The sequence below is a fragment of the Siphateles boraxobius genome, unplaced genomic scaffold, assembly GCF_051911475.1.
Source record: "Siphateles boraxobius isolate OS27281-9 unplaced genomic scaffold, OSU_SipBor_1 65, whole genome shotgun sequence".
NCBI classification, from domain to species: domain Eukaryota; kingdom Metazoa; phylum Chordata; class Actinopteri; order Cypriniformes; family Leuciscidae; genus Siphateles; species Siphateles boraxobius.
Window position 1 is genome coordinate 19,604,871 of NW_027509192.1, and position 22,936 is coordinate 19,627,806.

Genomic DNA, 22,936 nt, shown 5'->3' on the forward strand with positions numbered 1-22,936 from the left:
ATAAAAAAAAATGTAGCCACGTATAATAAAAGATATACATAGTAGCCTATCAAAATATTGTGCCCTTTATTACAAACAACATTTAGCCTATATTTTAAATATGAAGCCTAAACATATTTATTTTAATCAAAACTGAAACTGTAGCCTACCGACGTTGGGTTCGCACATCTCTCATTCGGCCCAACGTTTCCATATTTGCAATGTAACATTTGGATTCTAACTATTAATGTAAAGAAGGCTTTGTACTTCAGTCGAGTCCTAATATAGACGAAGGCTAAATCCGCACTTCAAGGGAAATGAGTTTGGAAGAACAGCAAGTTATGACTGACCAGCACAGTCTTTATATTGTACAAAAGACGAATAAAATTAGGCAGAATAACTTTTTATATGTTTGGTTGTCTGTTTTATTTTAATAATGAACAGGCTGCGTGTCAATTTTGTAATGCCAGAAGTGAACTGATAATATGTTGTGTAAGCGCGATGCTCTGGCGCCATCACTTGGATTTGTTCCTCGGCTGGGGAAATAACTTAATACTCTGTCGTTTAATACTTTGTCATTCCAAACTGTAAAATGTATATTTTAATTTGTGTACATTCAAAATGACTACAAAATGTCATGCCTATGAAAAATAAAGAAAACAACACGATGTGCTGCTTAAGCGCGTCTCTGTCTCATTGAACATCTTTCTGGCGCACACCATAAAATAAACCAAAATACAGCGATCAGCCTTTTTGGCGCGCCTACTTTTGAAAGTCAACATTTAGATTATCTGAAGTAAAATGCATTATATAAGCCTAAATCCGTGGCATTATATTAGGCAAAAAAAATTTAGGCATTATATATTAATATATTATATATATTAATTTTAATAAAAAACCGTGACTTTACAGTCCGGAAAATAGCTAATTATTTCACGGACTGCCTGGCACTTGAGCACTGCTGTTGTACACAGAAGAAAGCCCTGCTGTAGGCTCTTCCCCGGTACGGGTTGTGTCGAGCCATTCGTTAGTCTGGTTGTTTGATGAGAAAAAGATGAAATGTAGTTGCAATAAACGAGTTAAGAATCCGCATATCATCAGCAGCGGAGGACTCTTATTCTGCTGTGCGCTACCGAGGAAGGACTGATGACTTCGGCTGACAAATCAGAGGTAAGGGGCGTTTCATTCCCGCCCACGTGTTGAGATTGAGGAGTCTGAGCCGGTCCGCCATGATGGTAGGAGACGCTAACGGTTGCCAGGGGCAACGCCATCAGAACTTCACAGAAGCGCGACTAAACATTCAAGAGCTCTTTCATTTTTGCGCATTTATTATTTCGGTGGGACAGAGACGGATCTACCAATACGAGAAAAAAAGGAAGAAAGTAAAGAAATGCAAAAAGATAAGGCGAAAGAAAAGGGACCTTACAGGAACAAGCTCACACCAAGCGCAAAACAGCGGTATTTGGAGAAGCAGCATCAAGATATTTGTTCTTTTGCACTAAGAACAGTATTGTTATTTTATTATTATTACTTATGTTGTCCATGAAACTTATTTTGTCCGAAAAAAATACATATATATTCAGTCCTCGATAAATATTGTTAAGCCATATCAAGTTGTTTCAAGCATTTATTTCAAGAAATAAAAAAGTAATGAACAAGGCACTCAAACAACACTTTTGCACATGTTCGTTAAGGCACAGCAAACAGTGACAACTTATCAAAGGCATCAGCCAACCAAGCAATCCGGCGTCTCCTCGTCAGGTCAGAGACTTGCTCTCCCTGATGCTGTGTCCATTTCGGTAACCTAAAAAACTGTATTCCATTCTTCCTATGTTTTCCAAATGTATCGTGTGAGGTACTGGAGCAGTTTTTAACGCAGCAGTGACCTCCAGGCATGGTAAAACAGTGTGGAATTGCGAGAACCTCCTCTACTACCGAGTTAACAACACATGTAAACAATCTTGTTTTGCCGCCGGAATCCTGCCAACATGGCGGAGAGGGTGAGAATCCCGCGAGATCCCGTGATATCGAGGGGAGGGGCTCTGTACCATGACGACAACTCCTCACTCTCAGTAGAAATCGAATATTCAAGCTGTTTATTCATTTTTCTACATCAGAACGAAAAACGAAAATCAAGCTGAATTCTTGTTTTTCGTTTCTTTGGAAAAAAATGAAAAAACAAAAAAGGAACTGTTTTCTCATTTTTCTACTTTCAATATTAAATCAAAACACGACTGAACGAATGATACACGGATTTTTAACTTCAGTCAATTCGCAGGTGAAGTTCTGCACACCCTTCAAACTCAGTGATTAGCTTCGGTTGGTAGCAGTGCTTGCCTTCTCTTTGATATAAACCGTTTTTGGTTTATAAAAGAAAAACGAATTGACTGAAGTTAAAAATCGGTCAGGGGATCTCTGGATAATCCGTAATTCGTTTGTAATTATAAAACGAAAATACCGTTTTTCTGTTTTTTGTTTCAAAACGAAAAACCAAATAACCGTTTTTGGTGTAGGAATCAAAAAACGAAAAACCAATTAAAAACGGCCCGTTTTTCGTTTTTGGTGATCATTTTATCGTTATTCCTCTTTGAACAAAGAATGAAGAGAGTCTTTGAACTTCAGTCAATTTGTTTTTCGTTTATAAACCAAAACGGAGGTCACGTGGTCTATTCCTTTTTTGAAAAAAAAAAACACTTTAGTTAACTGAAATAAAAATTTAAACTAATAAAATAATAACTCTGGCTGTTAGGGAGAATTAAACATTTGTAAGACCATTGGTGACCTGCAACTTCAGATTAGGACAAGTGAACTCATTTTATATGTAGCTTAGGATAGCAGGTAGCCTATTTATTTATAAGTTTATATTATTTAATTCACATTTTAGTTTTGTAACATATTTATAGCCCTTCTTGCTATGTGGAAGCTCAACCAGCAGAGGTCACTCTACCCCCTTCTGTGCACCGACTCTTTCTGTGGGACAACAGGCAACAAGCGTTTGACCTTTTGACTTGTGTTTATATCAAGAGAAGAGAAGGCAAGCACTGCTACCAACAGAAGCTAATCACTGAGTTTGAAGGGTGTGCAGAACTTCACCTGCCTTCCAGCTCCTCTTTCTATGCTACTATAGCTGCTAAACACTCAGCTTCCACCATCTACTGTTACCCCTTCTGTGTCAAAACAAACCTCTTCCAAAACAAGTCTATAAAGTTGTATACTTTTTCTTTTGCATTTTTCTCAAGTGTAATATAGCCTACTTATTATGGGTCAGGGGATCTCTGGATAATCCGTAATTCGTTTGTAATTATAAAACGAAAATACCGTTTTTCTGTTTTTTGTTTCAAAACGAAAAACCAAATAACCGTTTTTGGTGTAGGAATCAAAAAACGAAAAACCAATTAAAAACGGCCCGTTTTTCGTTTTTGTCGATCATTTTATCGTTATTCCTTTTTGAACAAAGAATGAAGAGAGTCTTTGAACTTCAGTCAATTTGTTTTTCGTTTATAAACCAAAAACGGAAGTCACGTGGTATATTCCTTTTTTGGAAGCGAAAGTAACTGGTAACACTTTCAAAATAAAAGTAGGCTAACTATAGTTAGCGAGGTGATTGTAGACTAAAACTGAACTAATATAACGTTTTTTAGTAAAACTAAAGTAGCACTGGGTGTGAAAAAAACACTTTAGTTAACTGAAATAAAAATGTAAACTAATAAAATAATAACTCTGGCTGTTAGGGAGAATTAAACATTTGTAAGACCATTGGTGACCTGCAACTTCAGATTAAGACAAGTGAACTCATTTTATATGTAGCTTAGGATAGCAGGTAGCCTATTTATTTAAGTTTCTATTATTTAATTCACATTTTAGTTTTGTAACATATTTATAGCCCTTCTTAATATGTGGAAGCTCAACCAGCATAGGTCACTCTACCCCCTTCTGTGCACCGACTCTTTCTGTGGGACAACAGGCAACAAGCGTTTGACCTTTTGACTTGTGTTTATATCAAGAGAAGAGAAGGCAAGCACTGCTACCAACAGAAGCTAATCGCTGAGTTTGAAGGGTGTGCAGAACTTCACCTGCCTTCCAGCTCCTCTTTCTATGGCACTATAGCTGCTAAACACTCTCAGCTTCCACCATCTACTGTTACCCCTTCTGTGTCAAAACAAAACTCTTCCAAAACAAATCTATAAAGTTGTATACTTTTTCTTTTTCTTTTGCATTTTTCTCCAGTGTAATATAGCCTACTTATTATGTTAGTTAAGTAGATGAAATATTTGTTATGCAGCTTAAGGGTTCTGGTTAGTTATGTAGACCTATTGTGTGTGAAACCTAGCATTACTCAGTCAAAAATGGTCTCTAGCTCTGGGACTTTCAGATCTTTTAGTGCTTTTTTGGGGTTTAATTCTGTTTGATGAACCACCAGGGAAAGGCAGTGCTCTGTACTCTTGGTACTTGTGTAAAGTAAAATAAAATTGTAGTTAAATCATTTAGTTTTTCTCCCTGGTACTCATCTCAGGACCTTCCAGATTTGACCCAATACCTGGAGGATGTGATCCTGTGCACTGTGTGTAGGGTTTAAGGACTGATGATAGTATTAAGACTGGCCCCAGTCACATACCATCACTCTCTCTTCAAATAAATGCTGGACTGGCAGGACAAAGCAGCACACCACTCCTTCTTCCGGCACCATAAAAGGGCCTTGTTGTCACTTTCAGATATTTACATCATGGTTTATGGTAAGCCACATCTTTGAATTGTGGCACTACTTTTGTGGAATTGGATATTGAAATAAGTGTGTACTAAGACTAATTGTGACTTTGGTGCTACAAGTGTGGCACCTAGTGTCACTAGCAATGCTTCTGTTGGAAATAGTGGGACACAAGTGCCACTAAATGGAGTGCAATGGAAACTGTTAAAAGGAGTGACCAGGGCACAAATTAGTGGTTGATTTTCCTTTATCACCAGCCCAACAAACAATACTACTATTATGTTTATGGTTAAAATTGAACATTCACCCAAACTAATTTCGTTTTTTTTAGTTGTCACAGGTAGAACTATTCTGTATGCTTTTCATTAAGTTATTTATTTAAAAGTATTGTTGTTATTCTAGTTCTCATGGCTGTGCTGTGTTTATTTAATTTGCTTGACTGTTTCTTCTTTTGACTCTCCCTCAGTTGTTTTCGTTAGTTGTTTATTGCTGTTATTTGGCTGGTTGTCTAGGTTAAAACTAAATGATTTAACTACACTTTTATTTTACTTTACACAAGTACCAAGAGTACAGAGCACTGCCTTTCCCTGGTGGTTCATCAAACAGAATTAAACCCCAAAAAAGCACTAAAAGATCTGAAAGTCCCAGAGCTAGAGACCATTTTTTACTGAGTAATGCTAGGTTTCACACACAAGTAGGTCTACATAACTAATGAGAACTACAAGCTGCATAACACATATTTAATCTACTTAACTAACATAATAAGTAGGCTATATTACACTGGAGAAAAATGCAAAAGAAAAAGAAAAAGTATACAACTTTATAGATTTGTTTTGGAAGAGTTTTGTTTTGACACAGTAACAGTAGATGGTGGAAGCTGAGAGTGTTTAGCAGCTATAGTGCCATAGAAAGAGGAGCTGGAAGGCAGGTGAAGTAAACACAAGTCAAAACACAAGTCATAAACACAGGTCAAAAGGTCAAACGCTTGTTGCCTGTTGTCCCACAGAAAGAGTCGGTGCACAGAAGGGGGTAGAGTGACCTCTGCTGGTTGAGCTTCCACATAGCAAGAAGGGCTATAAATATGTTACAAAACTAAAATGTGAATTAAAGAATAGAAACTTAAATAAATATAAAATGAGTTCACTTGTCTTAATCTGAAGTTGCAGGTCACCAATGGTCTTACAAATGTTTAATTCTCCCTAACAGCCAGAGTTATTATTTTATTAGTTTACATTTTTATTTCAGTTAACTAAAGTGTTTTTTCACACCCAGTGCTACTTTAGTTTTACTAAAAAACGTTATATTAGTTCAGTTTTAGTCTACAATCACCTCGCTAACTATAGTTAGCCTACTTTTATTTTGAAAGTGTTACCAGTTACTTTCGCTTCCAAAAAAGGAATATACCACGTGACTTCCGTTTTTGGTTTATAAACGAAAAACAAATTGACTGAAGTTCAAAGACTCTCTTCATTCTTTGTTCAAAAAGGAATAACGATAAAATGATCGCCAAAAACGAAAAACGGGCCGTTTTTAATTGGTTTTGCGTTTTTTGATTTTGACACCAAAAACGGTTATTTGGTTTTTCGTTTCGAAACAAAAAACAGAAAAACGGTATTTTCGTTTTATAATTACAAACGAATTACGGATTATCCAGAGATCCCCTGACCGTTAGCCTACTTTTATTTTGAAAGTGTTACCGATTACTTTCGCTTCCAAAAAAGGAATAGACCACGTGACTTCCGTTTTTGGTTTATAAACGAAAAACAAATTGACTGAAGTTCAAAGACTCTCTTCATTCTTTGTTCAAAGAGGAATAACGATAAAATGATCGCCAAAAACGAAAAACGGGCCGTTTTTAATTGGTTTTTCGTTTTTTGATTCCTACACCAAAAACGGTTATTTGGTTTTTCGTTTTGAAACAAAAAACAGCCGAAGATCAAACTGTGTCGTCATCAATCCTCCCTCGGTAGCGCACAGCAGAATAAGAGTCCTGATGATGATGTGCGGATTCTTAACTCGTTTATTGCAACTACATTTCATCTTTTTCTCATCAAACAACCAGACTAACGAATGGCTCTACACAACCCGTACCGGGGAAGAGCCTACAGGGCTTTCTTCTGTGTACAACAACAGTGCTCAAGTGCTAGGGGGTCCGTGAAATAATTAGCTATTTCCCTATTTTCCGGACTGTAAAGTCACGTTTTTTATCATAAGCACGCTGTGATTTATTCCTAAATAATTTAGGCTTATATAATGCATTTTACTTCAGATAATCTAAATGCTGACTTTCAAAAGTAGGGGCGCCAAAAAGGCTGATCGCTGTATTTTGGTTTATTTTATGGTGTGCGCCAGAAAGATGTTCAATGAGACAGAGACGCGCTTAAGCAGCTCATCGGGTTGTTTTCTTTACTTTTCAAAGGCATACCATTTTGTTGTCATTTTGAATGTACACAAATTCAAATATACATTTTACTGTTTGTAATGACACAGTATTAAACGACAGAGTATTAAGTTATTTCCCCAGCCGAGGAACAAATCCAATTGATGGCGCCAGCGCATCACACTTACACAACATATGATCAGTTCACTTCTGGCATTACAAACTTGACACGCAGCCTGTTCATTATTAAAATAAGGCAAGGCAAGGCAAGTTTATTTATATAGCACATTTCATACACAATGGTAATTCAAAGTGCTTTACATAGAAGAAATTAAAATAATCAAAAGAAATCAGAATAATTAAAACAGTTTAGAATAAAAGATAAAATACAGAAATAATCACATGAAATCAGAGTAATTAAAACATAAAATAAAATACAGTGCAAACAGTCGGACGAACAGTGGCACAGTGCTCATTCAGTAAATGCACACCTAAACAGATGTGTTTTGAGTCTGGATTTGAATGTGACTACTGTAGGAGCACATCTGATCTCTTCTGGAAGCTGGTTCCAGCCGCGGCTGGCATAGTAGCTAAAAGCAGACTCGCCATGCTTAGAGTGAACCCTTGGTATTTCTAGCCGATGTGATCCTAATGATCTGAGTGATCGGTTGGGTTTATATTCAGTGAGGATATCTGCAATGTATTGAGGTCCTAGGCCATTGAATGATTTATATACCAGTAATAATACTTTAAAATCAATCCTAAATGTAACTGGCAGCCAGTGTAAAGACCTGAGGACTGGTGTGATGTGTTTATATTTTCTGGTTCTGCTCAGAATCCTAACAGCAGCGTTCTGTATGAGCTGCAACTGTCTTATGGTCTTTTTGGGAAGGCCAGTGAGAAGTCCATTACAATAATCCACCCTACTGGTGATGAAAGCATGCACAAGTTTTTCTAAGTCTTGACTAGAAACAAAGCATCTAATTCTTGCAATATTTTTCAGGTGATAGTATGCTGATTTAGTAATTGCTTTGACATGACTACTGAAACTAAGGTCTGACTCTAGAGACACACCAAGATTCCTGACTTGATTTTTAGTTGTTTGACCCCTAGACTGAAGGTATGCGTTCACCTTGAGAACTTCATCTTTGTTTCCAAACGCAATGACTTCAGTTTTGTCTTTGTTTAACTGAAGAAAGTTTTGGCACATCCAATTGTTTACTTCATCAATGCATTGGCAAAGGGAGTCAATGGGGCTGTAATCGTTAGGCGATAGGGATAACTAGAGCTGTGTGTCGTCTGCATAGCTGTGGTAAGCGATTTGGTTCCTTCTCATTATTTGGCTCATTGGGAGCATGTACAGGTTGAATAGGAGTGGCGCAAGAATTGAGGCTTGAGGGACTCCGCATGTCATGGATGTCCACTCAGACTTATGGTCTCCTATACTCACATAATAACCTCTGCCTCCTAAGTATGACCTGAACCATTTTAGAACTATCCCAGAAAGCCCGACCCAGTTTTCCAGCCTGTCAAGAAGTATTTTGTGATCGACAGTGTCAAATACAGCACTGAGGTCGAGTAGTACCAGCACTGATAATTTGGCTGTATCAGTATTTAAAGTTGCAGTAGGGAGTTTTGAGAATGTGATTTCCCTTACTGATAAGTAAATCTAGAGTGTGTCCACGATTATGTGTGGGTCCATGTACATGCTGAGTCAGATCAAAAGTTTTTAAAACTGTTTTGATTTCTTTTGCCATATTGTTTTCTGCATTATCTATGTGAATGTTAAAATCTCCAGCAATGGCAAAGCAGTCAAACTCTGAGGAAATTGTTGATAACAGTTCTGTTAAGTTCTCAGCAAAAGCTGGAGAGTATTTTGGAGGCCTGTAAACAATGATAAGTAAAATGCGTGGAGCACCTTTTAACACAATACCCAGATATTCGAAAGACGGGTAATTCCCAAATGATATTTGCTTACATTGATAGACATCTTTATAAAGAGCAGCTAAACCTCCACCTCTTCTGACAGCTCTGCAGACACTCATAAAAATAAAATTAGGAGGGGCTGTTTCATTGAGGACTGTTGCACTGCAACTTTCTTCTAGCCAAGTTTCATTTAGCAACATTAAATCCAGGTTGTATGTGGTTATTAAGTCGTTGACTAAAAGTGATTTATTTTTAAGTGAGCGGATGTTTAAAAGTGCTAACTTAACAGTCTTACTTTTTGTCCCCACAGCAATCTTAGTATGTCGTGTAATAGGCACCAGATTAGATGGGTTTGCTGTACGGCTTTTGAAGGCCTTAGACTTTCTATCATGTAATCGAACAGCAATAGAAAAAAAGACAGGCACACTGGGTTCCCGCTTGTTCTGTAAACATTTGAGAAAGTTATTGTTATCATAGCGGGGACCCGACACATATCACTGAGAGCTGGTATCAGTTGTTTTTGGTTCACCTCGAGCCGCTGGAGGAGGGTGTGGGCCCTGGCGCTGTGGCAGAGGCCGAAGAGCTCTCACAGGAGGAGGGGGAGGGCGAGCTGGGCCCGCAGGCTTTGGTGGTTGTGGGGCCTGGAGTTTTTTGGTTGGTATCTGGGGGCTCGCAGCAAAAGAGTGGGATAGTCTAGTTCCAGCATGCACCAGTTGTTCCATTTTCTCTGAGAAGCACAGAAGTGGAGAGGGACGTGTGTGTACTATTGTATTGCAGAATTCACTGTTGTTAACACTGTTTTTATTAGATTAATGCATTTTACATAAAGTAACTAAACATAAGTAATCTATTTCATTTATCCATTAGTACTGTTGAAAAATTGTTGAACATTTATGATGGATAAAAAGCTATTTATTAGCAACAACCTCAACATGTAAATGTAGTATTGAGCTCATAAATCACAGAGGTAACATGAGTCTTGTCTGGATGTTACAGGGACGGATGAGCACACGCGGCTGCTTATCCGGTGGAGAGTGGCTCATGAAGCGCTCTTCACCGGAAAGCGTAATGCTGCCATCAAAGGCTTTGAGTGAGTATACAGAAATATTTAAAAATCAATTGAATACTTTATTTGCAGTACATTTCAATTATTGTATTTTCAAACAGAGATATAACTTTTTCATTCTTGATTTCTCTCTTGCTGCAGATCTTTTGTGGAGGAGCAGAGCCTGCAAGGCAGGGTGACGGCGGCGTTTGTTAAAAAAAAAAGGGAAAACCTGAAACAAAAATACAAAGTAAGATCATTTTGTTACTTCTAATACATAAATTAAATGATTAAATATTGTGCTGTTAAAATGACTGCTTTTGTATCATGCTTGTGCATTTTTGCAGGATCTGAAATGTCCGCAGACGGGGGTGAGCACTGAGGATGGAGAGCCCACAGCAGCATCCTGGAAGTGGTACACTGCCATGGATGAGGCAATTGGGGGCAGACCCTCCATCTCTCCTCCTGCCCTCGTTGCCTCATGTGGGCCGGATGCTGCTGTGGTCTCTTCATCCTCAGTGAGGCCAGAGCCAGCAAGAGCTAGGAAAAGGGCTATAGATGTGGAGGAGCTGATCCGGGACATGGAGGAGCGAGAAGAGGAGAGAGAGCGGAAGGCAGCTGAGAGGGAGGAGAGGCTGTGGAGAGAAATGGAGGAGAAGGAGGACAGAAGAGAACGGGAGAGACGAGAGAGAGGAAAGACAAGAAAGAGAAGTAAGAGAAAGAGAAGAGAGATGGCACCGGGAGGCAGTCGAGAGAGAGGAAAGGAGAGAAAGAGAAACCAACGAAAGGGATGAAAGGTTCCTTTCTGTTCTTCAGATGCTCGCCAAAAAATAAATTATTTGACAAAAAACATCTTCTGATCTTTTGCACATTTGGGTTGATGTGAATTAAATTTGTGAATAAAAATGGGAATCTATATATAGATACGGTACTGATATATATATACACACAGTACTGTGCAACAACTACAAATGGTGGCCTAAGAATTTTGTACAATAATATGTATATAAAACAAACTATTTCTAGGCATTCACAGTACATTTACACTAGAAATTTAGTGATACTTTAAGATTGTAATCAAATTCATAAATTAAATATTTATGAAACGTTGATTAATAATTAGTGAATGTATGGTGTACTGTAAGAAGAAAAAACACTTTAAAACACTGGTTTTACTGGAGTGTATTATATGACTTTTAAAGGTTTACAGAGTTCATGCAAGGATCTTAAGTCATGGAGGGTTAAGTTCCAGCACACCTGTCAGTAAATTTCAAGTAGTCAGTTATTAATTGGTTTAAATTGATTCAGGGGTGTATAATTAGGGTTGGAAAAACTCTGCTGGATAATAGCCCTCCATGACCAAAGCTGAACTTGAGACTGTTTACACAAATTACACACAGTAAAATAGTGACTAAAGGGTTACATAACCCAAGCAAATAAATCATAATAGTAATAATTCAATAGTCATTATTTACTCGCCTTGATGTTGTTTGATCCCTCTGTTTTTTGTTTTCCTGAACACAAAAGGTGATTTTGGTCAGGTTTGTACTGTTTGGTTTAATACAATATCAGTCAATGGACTTTCAGAAGCGTCATTAAATAATGCCAGGAAGCTTCTGAAAGTTGGGCTCCATTGACTGATATTGTATGAAACCAGCAGAACAAACTTGACAAAAATTCCCTTTTGTATTTAAACAATAAAAAACATTAAATAAGTAAATAGTAAACCGTAAACAATTGCTGTATTTATATGTTGAGGTGAACTAACCCTTTAACCCACCAAATATAATTTGTAGTAAATTTATGTATGCATTTTGCATTATAGTAATTCCTTGACAAACTAAGCAGCTTTGACCGTTTATGCCCATGACTGGTTCAAAAAATGCTTTACAAATATCAATCACATTTATGCATTTGACATATTTTTTATCGAAAGTGATTAACTCCATTTATTTACAGGGACAATGACCCTGGACAAACCTGGAGTAAAGAGCCTTGCTGATTGACCAGCAATCTTCTTCTAACCAGTTCATTGGTTTATCCCTCTACACTACAAAAGGTTTTAAAGCTCTAACAAATATTTGCATGTAATTGTAAACCTATAAAATGACATTTGTCAAGAAACTGAATGCTGACAACATGAATTTTAAAACATTTTTATCTTTCTTAATGTTTTAAAGGTAGTCATGCTCATGGAGAGCCGGCACAGGGATGTTTGGAACAGACACTGCAGCAGCCAGATTGTCCCGCACTTGTTCTCCCACTCTTGCTTCAAGGTTGTGGGGATCAGGGGGGCCGTCATCATGGTCTTCCTCATCCTCTGGCTCAACGATGTCCCCATTGGCTAGAGCGAGATTGTGAAGCACAGCGCAGCACGCAACAATCTCAGGCACGAAGGCAGGGCTCACCTCCAAGGCCTTGAAGAAAATGCAGCGCCAGCGTGTCTTCAGCATCCCAAAAGCTCTCTCCACGATGTTGCGGGCACGGGAGTGCTTGCTGTTGAGACGCGCCTGCACAGGGTTCTGCACCGGCTCTCTGTACGGGGTGATGAGGCAGATGGGTGCACTCAGGCAAGGATAGCCTCCATCCCCGAGGATGCACTTGCCTGCAGGTGGATAAAGGCCGCCAGCATACACTGGACTGTTCCTCAGCACCCTGGCATAGTGCACAGACCCAGGATACCCCACAAACACATCAAGGAATTTCCCCCGGTGATCAGTGATGGCCTGGAGTTGGATGGAGTGAAACAGCTTTCTGTTGAAGTAGCAGTGGGAGTTATTTGCTGGAGGTTTGATACGGATATGACAGCCGTCTATTGCACCAACTGCTCTGCTGAAAGCTGGTGAGCCAGACAGCTGTGCAAATCCTGCTCCCACTGCCTCCAGGTCATCTCCGGTCGGAAAGCAGATCACCCTCCTCAAAATTCCCATGATGGCCTTGCTCACTCTGTGCACAATGTTATACACAGAGGTCTTTGGGATGTCGAAGGCCTGCGACACCACCCTGTAGGATGCTGCATGGGCCAGCCAGTGCAGGAACACAAGGACCTCAATCTCCCGTTCCCATCCATGGTCCGATTCCAGTCTGACTGCAGCAATCAGGGACCTGATGGACGGCAGAGACAGGCGAAGGTGGGCACGGTGGTCAGCTGCTTCATCAAGATAAAGCCGCAGAATGGGAACCGCTCTATTGAGATGGCAGTATGATGTGGGGTTCACCGCCTGTAAATACATCATAGTTTGTTAGAACACAAAGCTTGAATTAAGCAATGTTTCATATGGTATTGACTTGTATATGTATTTCTTTATAGTGATATGATATCTTTTATTCATTCATTTATTTTTATTCATGTTTCATATTAAATATTTATTCATGTTTCAATAAAATATTCATTTCATTAATTCTTGCATTAATCATTGCTTGAAGGAAATTGTATGTATTCACATCAGCTGCATTTGTCTAGTGTGTATTCATACATCTATGTCATATGACAATACAACAGTTTGCTTGTTTTACCAAAATATATCATTTTAATTAAGAAAATGTTAAATAATTAAGTTGGTCAGCATTTGTCATTATAGTGCATAAGTGTTGGGGTGGGCTAGTAATGCAATTCATTCTGGGGTAATCTTAATTTTTTAAGTAGTAATACTTGCTTTGTTTGAGTATAAAATCATCAGTCTTCTCCAAAGGCGAGATCTCCGAGCAGCAGCCCGACGTCTCCTTTGTCCACACATTCGTCTAGCTATTGCAGACATGCCAACCATTTCAGACGCTGATGAACACAGTTCTAATTAGGTTGTACTGATGCAGTGAGATGTCGGTGCACCTGTTGCTCATAACTTTTAAATTGTTGCGCTTGTGATAACGTCATAGGTCACATGATAACGTCAACATGGCGTATGATGTCCGGATCGCATTCATACTCAACGAGATTTGGCTATGAAGTACCTACTCTTTTCGCGCTCGTTGAGTAAGTACTCATTGAAATTAAGTACCTACTCATTGAGTATACGGTTTGGAACGCAGCCATGGTATTAGATGTTTATGTTTAATTTGTTTAATGGATTGAAAACTTCAATTTAAGTTCAAGTAAACAAAAACATTCACAGCAGACAAGTTCTGTAAAAACAACTAGCATACTGAAAAAAATATACTGTATTTTCTTATATACTATTTTAGGATGGATAGTGTTCACATTGGGATGCAGGCTTATTCCTCTCACTGCAAAAAAAAAAAGAAAGAAAGAAAGACATATGGGTAACAATGCAAACATATGCAAATATAACTGTAAGTGAAAATCTTGGGGGTGTGACTCATAAGACTTCTATATAATTACTCTCATAATTAGATTTTTTTTTTTTTTGCAGTTAGGGGAACAAGCCTGCATCCCAATGTGCACACTATCTATTCTAAAATAGTATATAAGAAAATACAGTATATTTTTTTTAGTATGATAGTTGTTTTACAGAACCCCCTGCTGTGAATGTTTTTGTTTAAATAATTCCAAGGATATCAAGTTGATTATTATTTTAACGTTATTACATTGCATTTCTATGTTTATTTGATGGCTTTTTTATTCTAACGTCAGTGATGTACCGTTTTTACACACTTATTTCATTAAAAGGGGAAAAGTCTGTCCATCGTCATTTCTGAAAATGTGTAAAATTTGAGACCCCAGCTCGGTCACATTCATATTTCACTAATGTTAATTACATAACTTGCAGTTCAGAAAGAAGTTAGAACTACCACTTGAGGGGTAGCAAACACTGGGACATGCCATTATGTACAGTAATAGTACGATTTGATTTGGATTAAAAATAAGCAAAAAAAAAAAAAAAATAGCTTAAAAATAAACTGTGGTCGTCGAGTGGTAGACATTTGAACTTAAATCAAGCCATTAAACTAATTAAACATAAATATCTTCCACCATGTATTTTCCTCTTCCACAGTCGGTGATGCAGGGAGTCTTGTGATTTGTTGACAAGCTAGCCAATCAGAATTTAGCAGCTGGGTTGTGTTGAGCAAGCCAGCTGTCTGCGCTTAGAGGCTGGTATGAAAGGAGCAAGAAAGTGAAACTTTGCACACGCGAAAGAGAACGTCTGCGCACATCCAAATACTTATTCTAAAAGCAAAATTGATTTTCGTTCGCTCAAATTATTTTCTAATCTGCGAGATGAACATTTCTCCGCAAAACTCAGTTCACGCGCGTGCGAAATGCCCCTTTGCGCGCTCAAAATGTGATTTTGCGCGCGCAGAATTGTGACCGAAATCTAATCCCATAGAGAGATGGGTACCAATGATCTTCTGAGCAGTTTTAATCACCCTGGGCCGTGCACATCTGGGATGGCCGACAACGTGGCCACACGGCAAAGCGGTAACTAACCCATGCAAAATCTTGCATCTTTTCCTTTTGTTTGTTTATGTGCTATTTTGGTTATCCTTTAATACATTGCGTCATTCAATATTTTGCTACAGATCACCTTATATACATTTCATAATAACGACAGACACAGATTTGGTTCATTACCAAATGAAATGATTGATTATATGTTAGTTTTGTTTATTATTCTATTTACATTTTGTTTATTATAATTATTAGTTATTTTATTACCTCTTTATTGATAAATTTGAAGTTTATTACTTAATTTAGTGTAATTGTGTTAAGTGATGATTGTGGTGTCCCCTGTGTGTGTGTTTAATGGACTAGTCCTTTGTATATACAAGTTCCCCATGTGTTATTAGGAAGGTCATGTTGGTTTGGTTAGTTTGATTTGATTTCTGTTAGGTTTGGTTCTGTTTAGTTGACCCCTTTTCTTAATGGGCCCAGACCTGGCTTTATTTTTATTCAGTTTTTCAATTATTTTGATTTTGTAACTTTATTTTTTGTATTTAAATAAATAATTTTTGTTTACAAATCCTGTGTCCTTTGCCCTTTACTCCTCGGTCCCTCACAGCATTCCATGCCAGTTTTGTGTGTGTAGACCTACTACAACAGCTAAATCCTGACTGGGTTTCCCCACTAAAGCATCCTGACTGGAAACATCACAAACTGGCATGGGATGTGGACGGCCCAGGGTGATTTAAAACTGCTCAGAAGATCATTGGTACCCATCTCCCGAGCATCAGTGATGTCGGTGAGGTGAGGTGCCTACGCAGAAAGGATACTAAAGTAACACTGGCCTTTTACGACATGGAAAATACCTCTAATTTTGTTTTCTTCCAGTTGCATTCAAATTTTTACATCCACATCAACTCCTTCAATTCAGTCAATTTCTTTTTTGTATATTACAATTTCAAGTGACAAAACTGACAAGATATTGTACCACCCTGATTAACTAAATTTTGAAAAAATTAAAATGAATTTCAGGTCAAAATGACCCGAGGAGAGGATGAATGTGTGCTTTATATTTAAGTGCTTCAAAGTAAATAAACCTACGAGGCTTGCCCTACTACCAAATCTACATGTTGTTTAATGTGTTTGAGATGCGTTTTCCTCAGCACACAACTTACATCTTATATTTATAAAGAGGTGCAAACTAAACCATAATTTTTGTGTACATTTGGACCCATACATTTTTACATATTTATATTCAATGAGTGATTTTTGCAGCTTGTTTTCAAATAAGGCTCCTTTTGGACTGAAAAAAAGTAGTAATGAAGTTATGAAGTAAAGACATTACATTTAATTAAACAAAACTGTTTTATTGCATTCCTAATTCAAATCAAACCAGTTAAGTCAAGAAAATAACATACAAAGTTTAAGATGTTTTTAACAGTGTCATATCAAGAACTAGAACTGGCACACATCAAATCATTGACGGAGTTAATACGTTTTCCATACATTGTTAGAATGTGACAAACAAGTACACGCCACCAAAAAACTTCATTTTCATCTACATCACTCATACGAAGTAAACATCCGAAAGTAAATTCTGAGTGGCGTTTAACGGGCCGTAAGTCTATGTCTGCTGCTCTGATCCACCAGTCTGTGATATTCTGATAGTTTATCTTTCAGATTCTTGTACATCTGTAGACAGAGAAGCCAGAGAACATAAGGAGCCATACATGCAGAATGTCATCATACTTTGAGATTTCAAATGAATTACATGCAGTACTCAGCAAATTTTCATCAAATTGCTTACTCCTCTTTAGTTGAATTCCATTATTTTAATAATAATAATAAATTTTATTTGTAAGCACTTTTCTGAATACTCAGACACTTTGCATAGAATCATAAAAGCAACAAAAACATAAAATATTAAAAACACTAAAAACACACCGGACAGAAGACACACCAGACTAAGCTAAATGTTAAATGCAATTTAAAAAAATATATTTTATGTTGTTATATATATTTTTTGTACAGACAAATCTCATTTGCAACCAATAAGCCAGATTGCTGAAATATTTTATTTGTATAGGATCCCAAAGAGAGTATTTATTCTAAATAGAGATGATTTTATGACAAATCTGTTGGGCTGGACATATTGTATTCTCAAAACAATGTAAATGTCAGACCACAAGTGCATGGGTGACACTAGGACTGGCTTCTGAGGTTTAAGACCCGAATGTTTTTAGTAAAGCCTTGAATGTTTTTTAAGTTCCCAACAAGGTTTAAGCCTAGAGTATTTCCCAGTGAAACCACTCAGAGCTACAATTTAATCATCACTCTTTACTTTAAGAGTGTGGTTGGACAAGCGCAGGCCTCTGTGGAGAACCTAGCGTTAATTACTCTAGCATGATTTTTGTTGCGATTTCCTGGGAAATGCGAAATGGTGCAACTGACCCAAATGTCAACAAATAGGTTACTCTAAGTCTGCTGTAATTTAAATGAGCTTTAATTATGTTGCAGAATATCTACATAATGTGTTACACTAAGCCTAATTTATAAATCAGGGATGAAAAATGAATGTTTAATATAATTGACCGTTCGCCGGCCCCTCCCCCAAAACGGCCATTGTCCAATCACACATCATAGCAATTGTTACTATGTGAGAAGATCCGTCAAACATTGACTTCAAGTAAGATGGTGAAGCCACGATGGTGATGGTGAAGCCCACGGCGTTTTTAAATCGGACACTGCTTTTAAATCGGACACTGAACAACCTGCTTGTTAAAGCGAATGTATAATCCTGTATCTGAGGCAAAATTACTAAATATGCAGTGGGAGTTATACATTTCTAACTCCAAACAATTAACGTTAGCCACTGAACCAGCTTATGAAATCTTCAAGGCTGTGCTGGTTGCATTTGAGGTACAGGTCATGGGGTTTCTCAGATTTCGCTTGAGACCGGTATAAGCATTAGCCTCGATAGTAGTCGTGTCTCCTTCATTGCGTATTTTTATATTCTTAATATATCCCTCAACTGCATACTGTAACCCCTTTTGCCTCAATCTGGAGGATATCGCGGAGGTATTGCTCGAAAAAAAGGTCACTGACACGCACGGGTATACCTCTTCCCGTCATGGCAATCTGTGGCGCTGGTCGTGTTTGACCATTTGTTTGACGGGCGTAGTAACAATAACTAGGGGGCGTGGCTTTTGTGAACGGTCAATTGTAACAAATTACATTCTAACAATTTTACTCCTCTGAAATTAACGCTTTACAGATCATTAATTTAATAAATACACTTTAATGCTTAAAAACATAATTCAGATGATCTCCCTGCATATGGGCACATGAACTACTAATATTTGATGATATGGTTGGAAAATGATTTGCATTTGTCAATTGCAGTGCAGGGATCAATGGCTTGGACGGACTACAGATCAAATAGCTAAGGATATATATATATATTTTTTAAAATGTCAAATAATGTTTATTGCATATATTATTTTATTTACACCTTTGTTGTTTTTAAAACTTAAGTAACCTTCATCTCTGATTATGGCGCATATAATAAAACTCCATCCATTTTGTCTACCTGATGGGGACACTTAATATTCAACAATATATTATTGATCTGACTGTAGTACATCACTGTACTACATTACTGTACTGACGCTGTTCAGTTACCGGTTCACTGTTCAGTACGAGAACCGAACTGGACGATTTTCTGCAGAACTGCTTTATAGATGAAATGAACTAGTTTAATAATTAATGATCTTTACAACAGAACTGAATCAACACTGAACTGACTTTAGCTGAACAACAGCCCAAATGCATCATTATCACAGTACAGCTGCTTGGAAATAATAATCTGTATTGTATAAAGGTGACTTGACTTGTTCTTAAATTTTGTTAATGCAGGTTTAGATCGCAGTCTTTATGTTAAACGGGACAAGCACAGAATTAAAGTGCTGCTGTCAGATAACGAGTCAGGGGTTCTGTGTGTGCGGGTTTAACAGAACCGCACAGAACTTTGCCCTACACTCTGACAACATATATATACAAATAATAAAATATAATTTATATATATATATATATTTTTTGTATATTAGGGGTGTAACGGTACATAAAACTAACGGTTCGGTGGTACCTTGGTTTTGACGTAACTTGTGCATCCGTCTTTAAATTAATTCAGCTTTAAATTAAAAGTTTCTTTAGAATAATAAAGGTAAACAACAGGGCCCAAACTATTAGCCTAAATTCAGTTATTTTCAGATATAATAATCAACTCAAATTTTTTTATGCAAACATGTAAACTGCACATAAGGTAGTTTTTGCATTAACTTCTAAAATTAATTATATGTTTTTACTCCAATTTGTTGTTGAAATATAATCATTTACACACTGGCTGTCATTTTCATGACAGATTTTTAAATAATCAAGACATCAGTAACAGGTTAAGTAAAATATAATTAATATATAGGCTAATATAGTGACTAACAAGCTGTGGACACTGAATTGCCTGAGACTCTATGTGGGATATTGTTACAAGCTGTTTTACTGATATCTTTCCACCGTTGAAACTGAGCGATTACACGAGATCTATCATGTTTCAGTAAGTTGTACTGTATCTTTCAACATACAGTAAGATGTTCATTCATGTTTATAAGGAAGAGATGATCGCGTTCATGCGGGCTGCTGTTTAAAAACTGAGGCGCCAATATAGTGATCTGTCACGCCACATCAAAGACCGTCAAAACTGCATTTATTGTTTGAATTTCGTGACAAAATGGACATAATTTGAAAAATGACACCGTTTCTTATTGAAAATAACAAAACAGAGTTATTGTGATTATTGGTGGTTAATAGGGATGGGTATCGTTAGGGTTTTAACGGTATTACTACTCTTACCGATATTGCTTATCAATCCGGTACTTTAACTGTATTCTTATCGGTTCTTTTTTTTCTTTTCTTTTTTTAAACATTTGCTTTATATTCTGAAATGTAAAACATCTATAGCAAAAGAAAAAGCAATGCTTCAACAAAATAAATATCTATTTGTTATGCAGCAGTGTGCAGGCTTTTTTGTTTTATAAACATGAGATTGGATACGATAAGCAAAAACAAGTACAAACACATGGTCAAAAAAAAAGAATACAATTAAACAAAGATACAAATTATAAACACAGTGCTTTAATTTCAGGAAGGTCTAATAACATTACTTTTCAGGTAAGCGTTTCTGTCTGAAAAGAAATCTAATAATTAAATGTAAAAATAACACTGCATAGTTTATCATAGATAGATTAATGCTTATTAAAGTTTAAGTTATTAATTCAAGAGCTGTGAGTGATTTTCTCTGCCTTTTGTTGTTTGATTCGCATTAATGGCTCAATCGTCAGCAGGTTTATTAGACTCCTGCCCCTTTAAGACCGAGTGCAGATCTAATAGGTGACTGATGCACCACAATTTTCTCCCAACTATTTACGTCCATTTAAGACATAAACTCTGTTTAAGTGAATAAACTGTGTTTCAGTGAATCTCAGAGCTGGTCATTTTGAAAATTTTCATGGATATTTGATTGTTTACATGCGCACACGAAGTTAAATATAATTTTCTTTTCTCCTTGCAGTCCATTTCGGAGCGCGGTATTATTTCCAAGCAGCTGTACAGCTGTACGTCGCCTTGTGAACAGCGTCTCTGATCATAAAAAGAGCTATTAAAAGCTCTTGCGCAAACGCATCCGCAATTTAGCAACAGCAGAGACTGCATTTTACAACAACCAGCGATCGTGCTGATTCTGACAGTACGTTTGGGTTTTAGGAAGAAATGACAGCCGAAAGCCTTTGAAAGCCGAAATCTAAAATAAAATTAGAAGAATATCCCAGATCTAAAGTGTAACCACGTTTGAATGTTTAGTTCTGTCCTCATTGTCACTCATTAAGCAGGGCTGTCGTGTCGTGCCCGCTGTGGCTCGGCGTGAGAGATCGCTTTCTCTCTCTTTTGGACTGCGAATAGTAAAATTGCATCACAGACAAATGGTTTAATATTATTATATATAGAAATGGCTGGCTAGATAAACATGTTCAAGATTATGTCTTTACAGCAATAATAAATAGTATGTGTATTTTTTAAATTTCTCCACAGCGGTCTTTCAAAATTCAGCCCGGGGGCCCGTTTAATACCGGGTTTCGGTACCCATTCCTAGTGGTCAATGGTGGTGGTTCGGCTACAACGCTGTATTCGTCTTGTACACACAAGACACGAAAATTTGCGGGACCAATACGTTTATGGTTACACCCTTAATTACTATTAAAAGTCCCTGTAAAGTCAAAATGAAGTATGTGTTCTGAGTTTGTCATATCACAGAAAAATGTGTTATTAGACACCCAGCCAAATTTGAATGATAAAAAAAGCCGGCAAGTACATAAAATAAGCTATCAAAATCTTGAAAAAAATGCTCTCAAACGCAGGGGGTGTGTTCGCTGGCTGCGCTGAAACCACGCCTACTCGTAGTAAAGCGGCCGTTGACACACTCAACTGTCACCCGCTACAGCCGGAATGGATGCTCCTAGCAGCTTATTAGATTAATTATAACATAAGCGCACAAGGCAACTTACACTCATTGGTGGGCACGCACTGCCGATGATGTCACCAGTTGTCTGCACGATGGGAGGATGAACGACCCGTGGCGGGAGATAGTCGTTCGGCCCCATTCACCAGTAACAGCGGATTATCAGTTTGTCTCCGACGAAAGTTTATAAAACTATCCCGTGTAAAATGATCACTACAGAGGCGGGTTTTGGTGGTGATCCTCAGCTCTCCATCAAGGTGGCTCTTCACAAAATTAATCCACCTCTTCTTGATGTGATCGTGTTTAGTATATTTAAATAAGGACACCGATCTGTTTTGTACGTGATCGCATCCAGGTAGTACACATTTCCGTGACGAAGACATAACTAGCAAACTGTAAGCTGTAGTAACTAATAATACTGACAGTAACTCGCGATTGAGCGGCAAACTGATGCGAATGTGCTCTATTTATATTGTTAGGGGAGCGGCCAGCCTCAGGGGCTCCAGTGCGTCATCAGGTAGGGGCGGGGCCAGGAGCTCAGGCACTCCAGTGCGTCATCGAGTACCCCTTTAGCCCCGCCCAAAAAATCCGTAAAATATCAATGGTGAAAAACTGTTTAACGGTCTAACTCCACAATTCAGTACTTCACAGTTCACAGTCTTTGTAATGTGTTTTAGCAATACATTTATAATGCGTTTAGATTTTTTTTTTAAATTGCCTTTACAGGGACTTTAATCAAATGTCAAGGACGAAAAATTAGTTTTGTGACATAAGGTAAAGTAAGGTGAACCTCAACAATGGGCCAGGGCTCGGCAGGACAGTTCGGTACAACATGAGAGTATTGCGATACATAATGTGGGTGGTATATCACGGTTTAATACCGTTACACCCCTATTGTATATTAAAATTTTGTGATAAACAGTTTCTATACCTATAAATCAACAACTTTTCATAAATAGTTTTATATTTATTCAATCATTTCTGAATAACTTACTAAC

General features: G+C 37.6%; 2 protein-coding genes across 2 annotated transcripts in view; one reads left to right on the forward strand and one right to left on the reverse strand.

Annotated features, from left to right (window-relative positions):
• Nucleotides 1–1,967: 1,967 nt before the first annotated feature.
• Nucleotides 1,968–12,506, forward strand: LOC143721265 (uncharacterized). The gene is made up of 6 exons (XM_077211553.1): nucleotides 1,968–1,979; nucleotides 9,968–10,080; nucleotides 10,198–10,285; nucleotides 10,383–10,832; nucleotides 11,995–12,094; nucleotides 12,216–12,506. The coding sequence occupies exons 1-4, from the start codon at nucleotides 1,968–1,970 to the stop codon at nucleotides 10,827–10,829; spliced, it is 660 nt and encodes a 219-aa protein (XP_077067668.1). The 3' UTR covers nucleotides 10,830–10,832; nucleotides 11,995–12,094; nucleotides 12,216–12,506.
• Nucleotides 12,507–16,719: 4,213 nt separating this feature from the next.
• The window catches only part of nup160 (nucleoporin 160), a 105,565-nt gene continuing 99,348 nt past the window's right edge, over nucleotides 16,720–22,936 (reverse strand). The window contains exon 35 of the mRNA XM_077211309.1: nucleotides 16,720–17,065. Coding sequence (XP_077067424.1) covers nucleotides 16,982–17,065 — 84 coding nt within the window. The 3' untranslated portion in view covers nucleotides 16,720–16,981. The remainder of the gene's footprint in view (nucleotides 17,066–22,936) is intronic.

Excerpts from the sequence above, each read along its gene's own strand:
- LOC143721265 (XM_077211553.1), top strand. Across the intron at positions 10,081-10,197 it reads GCTGCCATCAAAGGCTTTGA|ATCTTTTGTGGAGGAGCAGA; the intron begins GTGAGTATACAG and ends CTCTTGCTGCAG. Across the intron at positions 10,286-10,382 it reads ACCTGAAACAAAAATACAAA|GATCTGAAATGTCCGCAGAC; the intron begins GTAAGATCATTT and ends GCATTTTTGCAG.